At 42.5% G+C, this 17009-nt stretch overlaps 1 protein-coding gene across 2 annotated transcripts in view; it reads right to left on the reverse strand.

Moving 5' to 3' along the window:
• The window catches only part of MOCOS (molybdenum cofactor sulfurase), an 84714-nt gene that overhangs the window by 52973 nt on the left and 14732 nt on the right, over positions 1-17009 (reverse strand). For both annotated transcript variants that reach the window (XR_014503966.1, XM_083407624.1), the window contains exons 2-4: positions 16153-16242; positions 15585-15651; positions 6151-6789 (exon numbers count right to left, since the gene is read on the reverse strand). Coding sequence is in view for 1 of the 2 variants with exons in the window: in XM_083407624.1 (XP_083263750.1) it covers positions 6151-6789; positions 15585-15651; positions 16153-16242 (796 nt within the window). In the remaining variant the exon portion in view is untranslated. The remainder of the gene's footprint in view (positions 1-6150; positions 6790-15584; positions 15652-16152; positions 16243-17009) is intronic.

Here is a 17009-nt window from a genome sequence, read left to right on the forward strand (position 1 = left end):
CCCTGAAACCTTCACATCTCACTTCCTCCCTCCTCACCTTCAGCTTCCGTGTTTGTGTGTGTCTTTTGAAAGCATGGTGTTTTAATAAAAGAACCACCTAGCCCAGGGGTAGGCAACCTAAGGCCCGGGGGCCGGATGCGGCCCAATTGCCCTCTCAGTCCGGCCCACAGACGGTCTGGGAATCAGCGTGTTTTTACATGAGTAGAATGTAGGCTTTTATTTAAAATGCACCTCTAGGTTATTTGTGGGGCATAGGAATTTGTTCATTAATTTTTTTCAAAATACAGTCTGGCCCCCCACAAGGTCTGAGGGATACTGCAAAAGTTTGCTGACCCCTGACCTAGCCCCAGTCTGCCAGAACCTGAAAGAACAGCAGCAACGTTCAACAACTAACAACACAATCATAGAAAGGGAGATGATGAAGAAAGTGGGGGTGTTTAAAATGTTTTTTTTTCAGTGGGAGGGTGGAATCCACCCTTCCGCCTGTGGTTGTCTTTTTGAAAAAAACAAAGCAAAGCCCTTTTTTCCCCTTTTTGCAAGGTGCTAGGAATGGGCAGGCTGACCGGCTGGGGAATGGACTTCCTTGGGAGACGGAAGGTTTTCAGGCATCTGCCAGGGATGCTTGAGTGGAGATTCCTTGGGGTCCTCAACTCTAGAACCCTAACTGTTCCCCTATGAAAAATTTCACCTCACGCCACTGGCTGAAAGGGGATTTCAACAACAGCTCTTTCTCCTCTACCTCATAAAGCCAAAGATTTCACATTCTAAGGAGACACAGATAATGCAGGAGGGCAGCTATATTAGCATCACAAAATACAGCTCCAGTCATTTCAATTACACCTCATATCCAAAGTAAGGGAAGCAATATTTTAAGTGGGCAGAGGGAGGGAAACAAGAATAGTCCAGAAATGTTCCGAGTGGCAATATATTCTTCAAACAGGCTTTTCATACCACTAGAAGGGGGAAATTGCATTGCTTCAGTTTCCTAATCAAAAATGCCTGTGTTGGAATTAGTCTTGTTCCTGAGAACTCTGCAGCATAATAAAAAAAGTTTCTCCAGTGATTTTTGCCCCAATTTTCATTGTAAATGAAGCTGCTAAAGTGATTTATTTTACCAACATATTCTGCTCCACAAAGTCACACTAAGATAAACATATAAACTCTTTCCTTGTTACAAGATTTTAGAACACAGCCTTCCTTGTCACTTCTTACCTCCACATCTTTTTAGAATGTAATTTATTAAACATGCTGTAATAGCTCCCAAATACATTTCAATTCCTGCCATGTGAATGGAGGTCTTGATTCAAAACCATTAAAAACTAAATTCCTTGTATCATTTTTTTCCCCATTCATTTGAAAAAAGGAGCATAACATACCTCACACCACATGAATTTAAAAATTTAGTTGCTTTGGTGGAAACATTGCCACTGTTGGTAAGAAAAACAATCCAAATGTTGCCCGGTAAACAATGAATTAATAAACAATGTATCTGCAAATAAAAGGAACAATCCATCACTCTGATTCAGAGTCTCGAAAGTTCTCCAAGGAGGTCCTCTGTATGCTCTGCCACAATCATTTCAATGCAGAGAATGGGTGATGGAATTCATTTCCTCAGTGCCCTGTATCATTTTGGGGGCCATAATCCACAGCCAAATGTAAATGCTTACATTAGGAAGCATTCTAGGTTAGATTATCCAACAATTAAAAAATTAACATATATTTTAAGAGCTCTTCCAGTTTCCACACATTTATCCAGTAAACGCGTAGAACCATCCCAGACATAGTCTCAGGTTCTAAACAATGTACCAATTCCTAAATATAGGAGTGTACATATTTACAAAAGTGTATATGTGCCAAAGAGGCAAAGTACTGGAGGTTTATGGTGTGGAAACTAGGGTCTACAGCACTCACGTGTCATGAACCATGTCATGAACCAAAGGATCATCATGTCCTTGTCTGACATGTAATTTCTTATCTTACACTAAGCATATATTGAACATTTACTCAGAATGTCCTGTGTTACAGCTCTAGGTCACTCTGACACCATAATCTAAAAGCCCTTGCTTACAACATTCACAGGGGACAATGCCAAGTTGAAGACTGTTGGGCAAACAGTTCTGGGAGAGAAAAAATATATCTATTAACATTCTCTGCATAATATGTCTAACTGCCCCACACTGGTGACAAATGTGGCACAAGTAGCAATGCTGACAATGCATTAGGTCACATGTGTAAGGCACCAGCATTGTGAGGCAATCTCTCAGTCTACTCCATTTAAGTGTCAGAGAGAACAATGTACCATGCTCCGTAGTCATGTGTATTTCAAGAAACTGTGCTCAGGAACTTAATTTCTTCTCTTAAGAATATCACAGTTCTTCAGATAGTTAACAAGGACCACAAATAATCTTACTCACAGGGGCATTCTGTTTGATGGTGTCTTCAATAATGATTGGTTGAATGAATCCTGGTATTTCCCCCAGAAAATGATGGGAAATAAAGTGCATATGTTAAATTCTCCATGTGTGAGAATACAATTTGAAAAGGCAAAAAAACCCAGTGCTCACAGGCCCAAAAACTCACTGCTCATGGATTCACGGATTCTACAACTCACTCCTGATTTGTATGCCTATGTGTTTTGCATTTTATGCCCTGGCACCCTATTCAAATGCTATGGCTTTATATGCATGTCTCAAAGAATATGCACATCCGGTGGGTGGGGTGGGGTGAGTCTGTCTTGCTCTCCCACCAGGAGGGCATTATAAAAAACAATTCCCCTTTTAAGCAGCCCATTTGGCTTAAAGAGGTGTAAGCACTATTTCAATAAACACAATGGAGAATTATTCTAACACAGAATACTCTAAAACCCAAACTAAATATGGAGCGCAATAACCATGCTCCCTCTTCCTACCCTGCCAGAAATCATGGAATCACAGAATTGCAAAATTGGAAGGGACCTTGACTGTCATCTGGTCCAACCCCTGCAACTAAATCATACATGACAGATGACCATTCAATCTCTGCTTAAAAACCTCCGAGGAAAGAGAGTCCACCACTTTCCAGGGGATCCGTTCCACTGTTGAACAGCTCTTACTGTCAGAAAGCTCTTTCTGATGTTTAGTCGGAATCTCATAGAATCATAGAGTTGGAAGATCTCCTTTCTTGTAACTTGAATCCATTGGTCCTTCCCTCCGCAGCAGGAGAAAACAAACTTGCTTTACCTGCCATGTTACAGCTCTTCAGATATGTTAAGACATTCCTGTTTAGAAGGTTCTTTTTAACAGCTAGAAGGCCTCTCTAGGGAAAGTTTCCAAAGTCAGGGACCCCCAAAAGAAAAGGCCCTGAATCTCATTATCCCTTTCCATACATCCTCCCTAAGAGCAGGTAACCAGGTTATATTTTGGATGGGCTTTGGAATTCATAAGCAATCCTGGCTGTAAGTTCTCCGCTGCCTTCTGTGTACAAAGAAGTATTGAACTCAATGGAACCGAGCATGAATATCTAAGCCAGGCTTCCTCAACCTCGGCCCTCCAGATGTTTTGAGACTACAATTCCCATCATCCCTGATCACTGGTCCTGCTAGCTAGGGATCATGAGAGTTGCAGGCCAAAAACATCTGGAGGGCCAAGGTTGAGGAAGCCTGACGTAAGCACAGGATTGCAGCTTTTGTCTGAACGTCACCAATATTGGCTTTCGTAGTAGAACAAGGGTTTATAATTAACTAAGATTATCCAGTTGACCTAATTATTCAAACACAGGACTGAGGGGCACACTGACACATAAATATATTGTACAAACAATCAGAAAAAGGTCGTGATGGTACTAAGGGTGGGCGGGAGGGTGGGGAGAACAGTTGGCTGCCCTTTGTACTGAATGCAAAACAGGGAAGCCCCAAATACTGAATTTCACAGAGATCAACAGGAATCATCTTGTGAAGGCGAGCAATACTGCTGTGTCTCTGCAAAAACTTTCAAATGCAAAGGCACAGAAGAATTAACAAACCCTAGAGGAGATTGAATGGAAAGAGGTACTTCCAGATCTGTGACACTCACAGAGGCACATCAGATGCCTTCTCATTTTCAACCAAGGCTTGTCCACACTTCCGTTTGGCCCAGTACTTTCCCCTGGGAAAACCTGCAGTTTAGCACTGAATTGGAACAAATGGCAATCAGGTTTTCCTGATTGCTGCTTGTTCCGATTTAGTGCTAAAGAGCGGGTTTTCTAAGGGCAAGTGGCCAGGCAAAGGCCTGTGCCTAGGAAGCATGGGACAAGCAGAAATAAATTGAATAAATAAGTGGACAAGCCCCTAGTTAATTTACTGCAGCACAAATGCCTGTGACCCAAGCAGGCCTAACATCCTTTCACCTCTTTATTTCTGGATCCCAAAAAACACATTTCTATATAATTCTTGCTCCCATTTCTGGAGGTAGTTTTATGGCACTTACAACTCTTACATAGGATGCATACCCATATTTTCATGGGTATGCATCAAGCAATGAAAAGCAGATCTGATAAGATGGTTGGCACCAAAACATGGTCATTTTGCCTCTGGTTAGGAAGAATAATGCCGCAACAAACTGAGAAGCACACTTACTCTCCACAAAACATACTTACTTAAAGAAGCAAAATGATCAGCCTCCTAGACTGATGGCACAGAATACAACCAGGAATGAACACCTCAATCAATAAGTGTGTTTACTTTATATCCTTCTTTTCATCCAAGGAATCCAGAGCAATTTTGAAAGACTGCTTGTTTTATCCTTACAGTATGAGGTAGGAAGGTTCTACAGAACAGGTTATGCAACTGGTAGTATCAGATGTCAGTGCCCCCTCTGACCTTTACATCTGTAACTATATCATCCACTGCAGTCCAGACAGATCCATCTACCAAGAAGGCATCAACCACCAAACAGTAGTTGATGCCATCAGACTCCCCTGTACAATATTATGCTAGTATGCTATACACCTGAAATATCACAAGAGCAAAACCTTATTCACTGAAAAAAGCTACTGTGTATATTCCTTGACCTTTTCCTCTTATGGAAAAATGCAGTACCCTTTTTAAAAAAAACAATGAGACAAAGAGCTAGCAGTTAGTTGGGCTTAAAGACAGACTTCAGCTTACACAGCTACATTAATGCAGTGTTTCCCACAGTTTGGCAAAACCACCTCCCATCTGCCTTTCTAGAACCTTTTCCCAATTATTTGGGGCAGAGGCAGGAGGAAAGTATTTCAGGTGAGAGGGTACTTAGTGAATTTACAGTTTCAAATATTCCAGGAAATGATGTTATGTGATGACACAGCGCTGTTGACAGGGATTAGGGAGGGGGAGAGCCTGTCCCATATTCTATGACCCCATGTCATATGACCCCATATTCTATGATCCCACTCAAACAAGTGCCCCCACTGTCCCTAAAACCTCTGATAATTTGGCCAGGCTGGACTTCAGATCAGCCCTAGTTGAACTTTTGTGACTGTAAACACATTTATTTAAAGTATGGGAAATTTCAGAATGGCCATCAGAATCCTGCAGCACAATATTTCTAATTGAAGTATTTTTATTTCTGATTTAAGTTAACAAGTCTAATATGGACTCAGATTATGTAGAAGTGAACCAGATCACTTATTAAAGCAGATAATTATCACTGGGAGTGCTCTTTTATATCTCATTAGTTAAATGCAACATCACAGAAGGACCCAGCAAATTAAGAAAACACACTAAAAATGCTTAATAATTTAAGTGCCAGGGGTGGGTGGGACGGGACCGGAAGCATCTCAAGTGAAACATGATTGATACTGAACATCTTAAATTGCCTTTTTGCTACGAGTAACTTTGCATAAGCTGGAATTTGGATGTCTAAATGGAACACGTAGTCACACACTCTTGAGATTTAGTTGGTGTGGATTTGGAAGGCTTAATATATATTTTTCAGTGCATTTTTAATTCCTTGGCATTTAGTGTGACTCAACATAAACCCCATGTGAAGCTGCACCGCCACTTATTAAAAGTGTATTTTCAAAGTGAATTTCAGATAGAACAATCCCCAGCGTCAAGACACAGGACCTGAATGGTCCCAGCAGTGCCTCAGGTCTGATGCAACATTACTCTAGAAGCTAGGTAACAGGAGCTTTATTAAGGAGCTTGTGCTTTACCTCTCAGCCACTGATTTTTTCGGGAAGTAGAAATCCTCTCCTGCGAGGTAGGCAGCTGCAGTTCCCCCTCCAAAATAGGCTTTCCTCAGGCAAGCAGCAGCTCCATTCCTCACCAGCAGTGCGCCTAGACCAGTGGGGAAGCCAAACATCTTATAGAATGACAGAGGCACAAAGTCTGCTTGATGGAGGCTTAAGTCTAACGGAGAAGTGCTGACATAAGATGCTGCATCCAAGAGCACGCTCCATTTCCCTTGGACCTCGATGGGGCGGAGCTGCCCAGATTTTATCTGTTCTATCCATGCAAGAGGATATCTAGTCCCTGAAAAATTGCTCTGAGCAGGATAGCAGAACAAGTGAGGTGTTTTGCAGCTGTTCCCTCCAGCCACCAAGTCATCTGTCCCCGACAGTAGATCCTTTGGTTTCACTGGAACTGACAATACATTCATTGCATCAGCGATTGCTCTCATGCCCACCGCAGATGTGTGGTTATCAGTGAGGTAGCAAAATCGGCTGCCAGGATCCTCTGCTGTTTCAGGAACCCAAGGGAAGGCCTCTGCAACAAGTTTGAGTGCCGCTGTACTGCCTGAAGTGAAGATGACTGTGTAGTCGTCTACAGATGTATTGAAGTGCTGCAGTATCCTGAAAAAAGAGAAGGGAAACACAGCATCATGGAAAAGGTCTTTTCCCTCCACTATTTTATACTACTGTAATATTTTTCTTGTGAGCTGGCAGCCTTGCTAATTCTGTCCGCTGCACCAAGTAGTGGTTTTTACAAAGTTGCCCAATGGCACCATCATTGCCTGTGGGGAATACATACATTTAATTTCCCCTATCAAATAGGAGGTTGACTTTCAATGCACTGCAAAATCTTTTTGACCTGGGGTGACACTGATGCAGGCAAATGGGTAGTTTGATCTAATGCTGGAGAAGGTGCCAGAGGACATAGAGTAAGACCACGTCACTACATAGCCATTAAACACAAAGGCATTCTGATCCCAAGTCCGCTACACAAACCTCCAAACTGGATGAGAAGGGGGGGGGGGGGAGCCTTACAAATACCAGCATAGGAGTTTGAGGAGATAGGGAAACTTGTAAAATCTAACACCCTTTGATCAGGAACACAGAGCACTGTCATAAAAACACAAGAAGAATAAAATTGTTTTGTTCCTAAACTATAAATTAAGCATCCAATTTCAAGTTCATATACTGTATTGACAACTGCAATGTTGTCAAGCACCTGCATGCAGAGAACAGAGCACGTTGCTGTGTGAAAGTTACATGGGAAAGAACTTTTATGGTATTTCCCAAGCAGACCGGGGGGGGGGGGCGGAAATGATGCCACCTGCTGTGATAAAGGCCACTTACTGTTTTTGGTGGCGGCGGCAGCTCAGCGTGGCCATGAGCAAGCAAGGGAGAGTCCCCCCAAAAGCTTCCTGTGTGGCTAGCTGGCAACATCATCAGGCTCTATTAAGCATAATTATTTAATGTACATTGGAATGGAAAATAAATATATAATGGCCCCATATTTTACTGGTAAAGCATGACTGGAAATTTCCATTGAAGCTGAAGAAAACCTAACAGGTTAATTATTAAGTAGGGCTGTATCTTTTTGGCTCAGGCATAAGGTGTTTAAATCACATGAAAAGGATTGCATGACAGGTCTATGCATATGCTAATCTGTAGGCATCTTGTGTGAGAGCTCTTTGTTTTCAAGCTCCTGAAGAGAATGGACATATTAATTCTCTGTCTCCTGTAAACTGCCTCAGGCAAATGGAAGCTGTTTGGATAGACTCACAACTTTGAATGTTAGCTCAGAATCAAGATCTTTGTAATCTAAGATATTATGCCTTATGTTTAGACAAGTATAAGAAATTATGTGCCTAACTGAATGTAACTTGTATTGTTTTAAGTTGTTTGGAGTTGTCTGAAATGCCAAAAAGAAAATTAAAAGCTAGCATAGAAATGAAGGTCACGTACTGCAGCGTGGCTGGCACCTACATCACAGCCATCCATCAGGGACAGAGTCAGACTTACGTTTCGCTCATCTGGTGACTCCCCTGCCATATCACTTATATCACAATATGCACACAACACACACAGAGACCACACTATCAACACTTGCACAATCACAGTGGCACACTCATAGGGCACGAGGCTGGGAAACTGCAAACAAGAGTTCAAGCCTCAGCACACGCCTGTTTTTCATGCTTGGGGGAGGGAAAAGAAAAGCGAGAGAGGGAGCACCTGGGACTCAAACCCAAACAGCACACCCCCCAGAGCAGCTCCCTATCCATCCTGCCACTTACAACTGCAGGGCGGACATTTAACATAAGGTGTGATAAGACCCAAGCACATGAATTAGACCTAAGCATCAGTTCAACCCTTCCACTTTTGCTTGGATCAAAGATATCTCTGTTACAACATTTCTAGATGGAGGAATCAAGAAAAAGATGGTTAGTTCAGTGGAAGCTTATTTATGCCTCATTCCTCCACAACAGATTAATGGAGCAAATGATGAGAAGGTTTTTGTTATCATAATTACAATGGGGATTGTTCTGACACGAAGCAAATTAGCCACCTGAAAGGATCCTGCTGTGCAAACACTGTGCAGCTTAACTGGCCCAAATCAGAAAATACTCTTCCAGTTTTACACTATCAGACTTGGTGGAGATTTAGAAAAGCACTGCCCACATTGGCTTATGTATATGAGGCTTATCCCACATGGAGAGCCAGAAGGGGCACAGGGAGTTACTCTGCAAAGGGTCCCCTCTGACTGCAGATTCAAAATATCAATAAGACTCCCTACTGCTGAGGCCATCGCTCAAAACAGAACAGATCCCTTTTCATTTCACGGCAACACCCTGTTGATACTATCATACCTCTTTCATGTGCATCAGTTTATTTAGCTCTGTTGGTCATATGGGCCAGCTGCATATTCCTGCATTGCACTAGAATGACTAGATGATCGTCAGGGTCTCTTCCAGCTCTACAGTTTTATGATTCTAAACTAAGGCAGGTGATTCAGAGTGGCAATTGTGCTCTTCAGGTCCTGTCCTGCTTGTTCTGCTGGACTGTATGAGTGGTGAGAGCAGTGGAGGTGGGAGTTTGAGGTACTTTCCAGGCTCCACAAAGAGGCCACAGAGGTCCCAGAATGAGCCAACCATGGCTGCTACCGGGCTCTTTCCACCTCCCTATATGAGCATTTTTTTGTGGGGGAGCGACACCAAAATGAGGAAGGACAGTAAAGTCAGCTCCCACTCACCCCTTTCCACAGAAAGATCTGGTTCCAACCCAAAGACTTTTTTAAAGCAAACCACAACCAGTTTTCTAATCCAACTGAAGTTGGTTTGAGGGGTGAAAACGCATCAAGTATTTTCCAAGAAACTACAGGACTGACAGGAAAAGGATGTGTGAATGTGGCTTCAAAAATTAGCAGTGGAAGTGCACTGGATGGAGAGTAACTGGTGATGTGAACCTGTGCATCCTGCCACTCCGTTTCCTTCACGGGCAGAGCCATAGATAGAACAGCCAGGAGTTTGGAGGCTGGCAGCCAGCAGTGTTCCAGCTTACTCTGCAGAAATTCAGACATGCTATTTTTACATTGCAATTATCTCTCTGAAGCCCAAAGAACTTCATTTTTACATAGAGCTGTTAATTGTTCTCACTCTTTCTTCTTCTTTTAAATTACCCTAGTTCAGATCAATTCCTTGCAAACCTCGTTTTGATTTATTTAGTACAAAAGCAGTGCTTTTTTCTAAGGAAAAAAAATGGTGCAGGTACACACCATTAAGTTGTTACCGTAAGTGCCACACTTTCAACATGGAGGGGGGAGGCGCTGGTACTGCGTATGCTTGAGTACCCCCAGAAAAAGTACTGTAGAAAACTATTTTGCAACCGGGACCTGTACAGTTGCCATTAAACACTCCCCCCCCCCCAATACTGTTTTATTGTACACAAAAAATGATGTATAGATGTGTCTAAGCTCTGCAGCAGGGGTCAGCAACCTTTTTCAGCTATGGGCCAGTCCACCATCCCTCTGACCATGTGGTGGGCCGGACTATATTTTGAAGGGGGAAAATGAACCAATTCCTATGCCCCACCAATAACCCGGAGATGCATTTTAAATAAAAGGACACATTCTACTCATGTATAAACACGCTGATTCCCAGACTGTCCACGGGCTGGATTGAGAAGGCGATTGGTCCGCATCCGGCCCCCGGGCCTTAGGTTTCCTACCCCTGCTCTGCAGATTAGAATGGTGCCCCATTGCAGGGTCTGGCAGCCTACACTATTTCAAGAGGGTTGTTCACCTTACAGGGACATGAAATTTTGCTCAGAGCTGGGAAAAGTTAATTTTAAGAACTACTCTCATTTTGGGGGTTTTTGTTTTTTAATTTTTTTTATAGTAGAGTTTTATTGCTATGCTTGTATATGTTTGTATGTTTTATTTTTCTTATGTTTTATTTCCATATACTCTTTGGAGAGTTTTAAATATTAAAAAGTTTAGAGATCCTTTTAAACGGAATACAATTTTTCATAAATGAAAATTTATACATCTGGAGAATTTCTTCAACATCCCAAGTAACATCATATCCACTCTGTCTTGGCAGCATGTGCAGCAGGGGAGATGAAGGGGCAGTTATGCCTCACTTTTTTCTTCCCACTGAAATTAACTGGAGGGAAGTTTCTTGCGCCAGGTTTGGTAACAGGTTTGCTGCAGTTTACCTCAGTGAAGATGAACTGGGTGGTGGCAAGATCAGGGCTGTGATGGCAGGAAGGCAGCTCTGCCCCATAATATGGGCCACCGCTTTGGCACCAAAGGAGTAAGTCCAATAAAACCTTGTCCCTTTGTAGTTCTTCTGATCTCTCATATCAACATGGCAACAACCCCCAAAGTATTTAAAGGTATATTCTCCCTCTATTTTTTCTTTTTTCTTTTTTACATTCTTATGCTTTCTGTAAAGCAGCTAGCTTTTTAAAAGGGGGGGAGGAGAGCAACCAATATTTGCATTTTAGTACATTAGCAAGCATTATGGAAGTGAGAGCTGGACCATAAAGAAGGCTGATCGCCAAAGATTTGATGCTTTTGAATTATGGTGCTGGAGGAGACTCTTGAGAGTCCCATAGACTGCAAGAAGATCCAACCTATCCATTCTGAAGGAAATCAGCCCTGAGTGCTCACTGGAAGGACAGATCCTGAAGCTGGGGCTCCAAACTGCGGGAGGCAGTGGAGTGCTCTGGTCCAGGGGGTCACGAAGAGTCGGACACGACTAAACAACAACAACAAAGCATTACCTGGCTCACTAGAGCACGCTGATTCACAACACCATTCAAAATACGGTAGTGGATGGCAAAAAACATGAAAATGAATATTTGCTCTAGCACTGATCAGAAATTGCTTCCACTACTGCAGCTACATTTCACACCTTTCTGGCATAGGAGCTTTTTATTATGTTTCTATATAAAAGTGTTGTTTTCACTACTGGGCCGGGCAATAGAGTATCACATCAGAAAAAGGCACACAGCTAAACAGCAGTCTGGCAAGCATGATGTGTGCTGGGCAGATTTCCCATCCTTCACTGCTACCAGAGTGTTACACCCAATGGATGTAATCAGGGTGTAGTTAGGCAATAATGACTTCTGCAAAAGGAAAGGGGGAAATGGCATCTGCCAAGCATGGAACATCACCAGTGGGTATACCCAGCAGTTTCCAGGCATGCAGGTAATCTGCTCACTTTTCCTGGTAAAACATGTCTTGCCAAGTGTCCATGAAAGTTCATTTATGCAAGATTTAGAAAGCTCTGCAGCTTAGAATGGTGCCTCATTTCCGGGTCCGGCAGCCTAAGCTGTTTCAAGAGGGTTGCTCACCTTGCAGGGACATGAAATTACATTCAGCTACATGCCCCCATGATTACAGAGCAGTCAGGCATTGCTTTGGTTTGGCAGTGGGGCTGGACAAGCCATATGCTGCCTGGCCCCAGCAGCTGGTAGCAGGGGGGCTTGGGCTTTGTGAAGAAATGGGATGATCCTCAAAATACAAGGGCTCTCCTTAAAAGCCGTAAGGGAAACAGCACTCAATCTAGAGAGGGAAAGTCAAAGTTCTGCTGCTGAAGAGTGACAAAGGAGAGCAGTATCCGAATTACACCAGCCTCTTCCTCACACTCCCTCCCTCTCAGCTTTGGTTGACAAGCATCCAAGTTGGATTCCATCTCAATGCGTTTCACGTGCAACCGGTTTATAAACCTATTTGGTGTTAAGTTAATGAAGTTGTGGCTTTGGTTCACCCCAGACGGCTGTATTGTCCCTTCTTTTGCTCTACACAAAACGAGAACATTCAGGACTTCCAAGCAAAGGGAACTTTTTTTAAGTTTGTTTGCTTTAACTTAAATATGCCAGACAGTAGTTTGCTGCATCTCTACTAATGGAAACTCTAAAAAAAAATTTTGAAAAATCATTACACATCTTGCAATATACACAGGATATCCCAGCCACTAAACATGTCCGTGTACTGCTCAAGATAAGCCCGATGAGTGGCCTTAGGAAGCTGTCGGTGGGATGCAACGATGCTGACCTCCCACTGAAGTTAAAGGCCTTTCTCCCTTTCTCCTGGGATGCTCCTGGCAAAGCATACAGCTGAGAGCCACTCATCAACACTGGGGAACCCAGCTGCAAACCACAGCACTGCTTCTTTAAGTACCGGCTTAAAGTGAAAGGGCAGGGCTTGGGCACTCACATTAGGAGTTGCTGGTTGTAATAAGATTAGAACACTGTGAAGAACAAGGTGTGGACCAACTTGGCCATATCCACTGGTTAGAGAAAGAGCAGCTTCAAGGAATTTCCTTCCTTCCTCCCTCCCTCCCGGCCAAAAAGAACACTTGTCTCCAACTGCCAGTTGCCCCCTGGAAATGCAGAATGGAAGGGAAGTGTTTTGTAGCCACATCCATCAGCCAGAGGGCTAAGGACTGCTGAGAGAAAGAGTGAGTGAGGTTTACGGGGTGTGGATGGGTGCACAATTACCTATAGCTTGTAAGCCACATTGAGAAACATTGAGTTGAAGGGCAGGGTGTAAATCTCTAAACAAACAAACAAACAAACAAACAAACAAACAAACCAGAACCTCCCAACACACAGCTCGTTCTCTTAGTTGCTACACCAGCTTTTAGTATGCACCTCACAGATCCACGTTCTGTCATTAATGTAGTGAAAGTCATAGAATCATAGAAACATAGAGTTGGAAGAGACCACAAGGGCCATCGAGTCCAACCCCCTGCCAAGCAGGAAACACCATCAGAGCACTCCTGACATATGGTCCAGATGAGAGAGACTGCATTGTAACAGCGGTTCTGACTAATGCTCTGCAGCATCTGATTTGTTTACACATACGTTGCATTGAAATATGGGATCCATGGGGTCACGAAGAGTCGGACACGACTGAACGACTAAACAACAAGAGATCTCTAAACAAGCACAAGCAATTCAGTCCATCAAAACTTTGACTCTGGGCTTTTAAACAGATGCACTGAGCACCGTGGAGTGCTCTAGTTTCATTCATCTGAACAGTCTCCAGTTAGTGACCTTTCAAAAGGACAAATCAATACTAAGCAGGTACTGCATCGGATGTTTCTTACTGCGTACTAAAGGTCAAATGAGATTTTCATGTATTTTACCAGTTACAACACTGTTTTGAGACAGACTTTGCTAACATTTCAGAGGAAAACCAGGGAAATTTCAATATAGAAGAGTCATCTGAAAACCAGCAATGACTTCTAGGAAAATAGGGCACCAACATTAATCAATCTTTTTTGCTACTTAATATGTTTTGGCTCTGCTTCCAAGAATGCTTCCTTAAAAAAGTTCTGCTGAGTTTAGGGAGACTTAACTTTGAAGCAAAAATATATGGGAATGGGTAAAAGGATTGTTCTAGTTGGCAACTAGAGGCAAGTTGGGGTGAGAACTTTAAAGTAAAAACAAAAATTGTTTGGAAACGGTGCATTGATAGGAGTGGGTGGATCAGCCTATTTCTGCTCCATCCATTCTGCATCTGTCCCATTTTCTACAGGTTTCATTTTTGAAAGAAGCCATCCCAAAAAACAAACCCACATATGAACTGTATGTATACCCCCCCCAATGCATATTTTATAGACTCATAGAATTGTAAGGTACCCAAGCGTCATCTAGTCCAATGTGGGGTTGAAACCCACAATCCTGAGATTAAGAGTCTCACGCTCTACCGCCTGAGCTATTTGTTCGCTTTTCTCTTCATTTCCTTCTAAAAGATATATATTTGTACAATTTTATAAGGTTTTGAACTAAAACTGCGTTGTAAAACTTAGAGAATGTGATTGTTACCTGCTTTCTAATCTATGTACAAGTCCAGGAACTGCAAATTAGGTCACTTTGCTTTAATCTGCAGACCAAGCAAAATTCTCTTCCATTCCTATTTACAGTACGTGTCATTTCATGCCCCGTTTGGCCCTCAATTTATACTAGAAAGGGAGGAGGAGATATAGATAATCTAAGCAGAGGCTAAAAATCACACACATACATTAAACTGAGCTATTTGAAATGAACATCATATCCACTCATTTCTATCGTAACAGGGATCCACTTTGGGTAAGCTTAATTTACCACTTTTACAATTTAATATATGTACATGCTGCCACTCAGCAAAGTTTCCAGGGCACTTTACCAAAAAAAATTAAAATTAAAATTAAAAAGGTGTGGCCCACACCTGGAATACTGTGGCAGTTCTGGATGTCACAATTTAAGAAGGATATTGACAAACTGGAATATGTGCAGAGGTGGGTGAAAAATGATCAAGGGTCTGGAAACCAAGCCTTATGAGGAACAGTTGAAGGAGCTGGGTATGTTTAGCCTGGAAAAGGGGAGACTGGAGGAGATATGATGGCCATCTTCAAATATCTGAAGGGCTGTCTCATGGAACAAGTTTGTTTTTCCCCACTCAGGAGGTTATGACACGAACCAATGGATTCAAGTTACAAGGAAGGAGATTCCAACTAAACATCAGAAAGACCTTTCTGACAGCAAGAGCTGCTAGATAGCAGAATGTACTCCCTCGTGAGGTTGTGTTCTGTACTTAATTGGAGGTTTTCAAGCAGAGATTAGATGGCCATCTGTCATGGATGCTCTAGCTGAGATTCCTGCAGTGCAAGGGGTTGGACTAGATGACCCTTGGGTTATCTTCCAACTCTACAAATCTATGATTCTATGAAATACAATAAATTACAACTTCTTAAAATACAGTAATAGACACACACACACACACACACACACACACACACTTAATGATACTTTGAAACTTGGCATTTCTAGCAGTGAGGCAATACAATAAATGGCAACAATACAATAAAAACTAAGGACCCAAGGCAAATGTGAAATACAACATCGGGTTTATAAAATGAAGACCACTCTACCTGTATCGGACATGTTCAATTGTGTCATATGTCAATTTGCTGCTGATATTCTGGCTGTGAGGGTTCCCTAAGAGGCAAGAGAGGCGTTTATAAACAAGACATTTCATCTTTTTGTCAAGCACGGCCGCAAAAAACTCCTATAAATGTGATTAAATATAACATTCATTTTATATTCCACTGCTGTGCCTTGAAGCTCTTTACAACAGTTTTCCAAAGCAACTAGTTAACAAGCAAGCAGCTTCCTATAAAGAGATTTTGTGAAAATAATTACAATTCTAAAAGAAGTTTCTTTGCAACTAAAACCCACATCAGTTGAATACATGTGAAAACCATTACTATTAAGCCACAGTTAGTGGATTATGGCAGTGCACTGCATTGATATCAATCAATCCCATAGATTTTTTGCCAGCGTTGCAAAGGCTACAAAAAATACTCCCCACTTTTGCTGGCAATGAATGGAACCATGCCAAGAGGTCGCAAATTTCAGCCCAGCTTGAAATTCTGGAAACTTTAACAATGCCAAAGAGAAGGAGAAAAGATTTACCCCACCTGCTTGATTTCTCCTTACCGTAAACATTTTCATTGAGGTCATCAGTGAAGGCTTTTAGTAAACTCTGTGGGAAGAGTGCTGTGCCTGCGTGGTCAAGGTACGTAATTCCTACAATGAAACAGGCAAAAATGCATCACTCACTGAACTACCATGCTATAAAAGCTGGAAATCTGAAAATCAAGGAATTTTCAAAATATCTTTTCAGTCAGTGCAGAATAAAATCACTTGAAACAAAGTTTTATTATTTTTTTAAGAAGCTCACTACTATAGTCATGCAGGCAATACCACTCAGGTAATACCAGGAAGTGTAATGTGCGAGTTGTAATAAAGAGCTGCTTTCTATACCCAGAGGTGGCTTGGGTATTCTTAGTTAGGATCCACTCTCTTCTCAAGACAGGTCAGAAGGTTTCATAATAAAGTTGGCTTCTGCCAAGCAGCGAAACCCAGAAAAATACTTCCAGGTTTGCCGCTTTCACAGCCCGAAGATTATGTATCCAGAGAGGTACGTAACCCAAGGGACCACTGTACAATATGGCTTCCAATATCCATGTCATTGAGCAGCTTTGCTGATTACAGCCAGATTCAACACACCAGCCATTCTCTCAACTGACAAGTCATAAAGGTAAAGGTACCCCTGCCCGTACAGGCCAGTCTTGCCAGACTCTAGGGTTGTGCGCCCATCTCACTCTAGAGGCCGGGAGCCAGCGCTGTCCGCAGACACTTCCGGGTCATGTGGCCAGCGTGACAAGCTGCATCTGGTGAGCCAGAGCCGCACACGGAAACGCCATTTACCTTACCGCTGGTAAGCGGTCCCTATTTATCTACTTGCACCCGGAGGTGCTTTCGAACTGCTAGGTTGGCAGGCGCTGGGACTG

Source organism: Podarcis tiliguerta (genome assembly GCF_965153285.1).
Source record: "Podarcis tiliguerta genome assembly, chromosome: 13".
Classification (NCBI taxonomy): domain Eukaryota; kingdom Metazoa; phylum Chordata; class Lepidosauria; order Squamata; family Lacertidae; genus Podarcis; species Podarcis tiliguerta.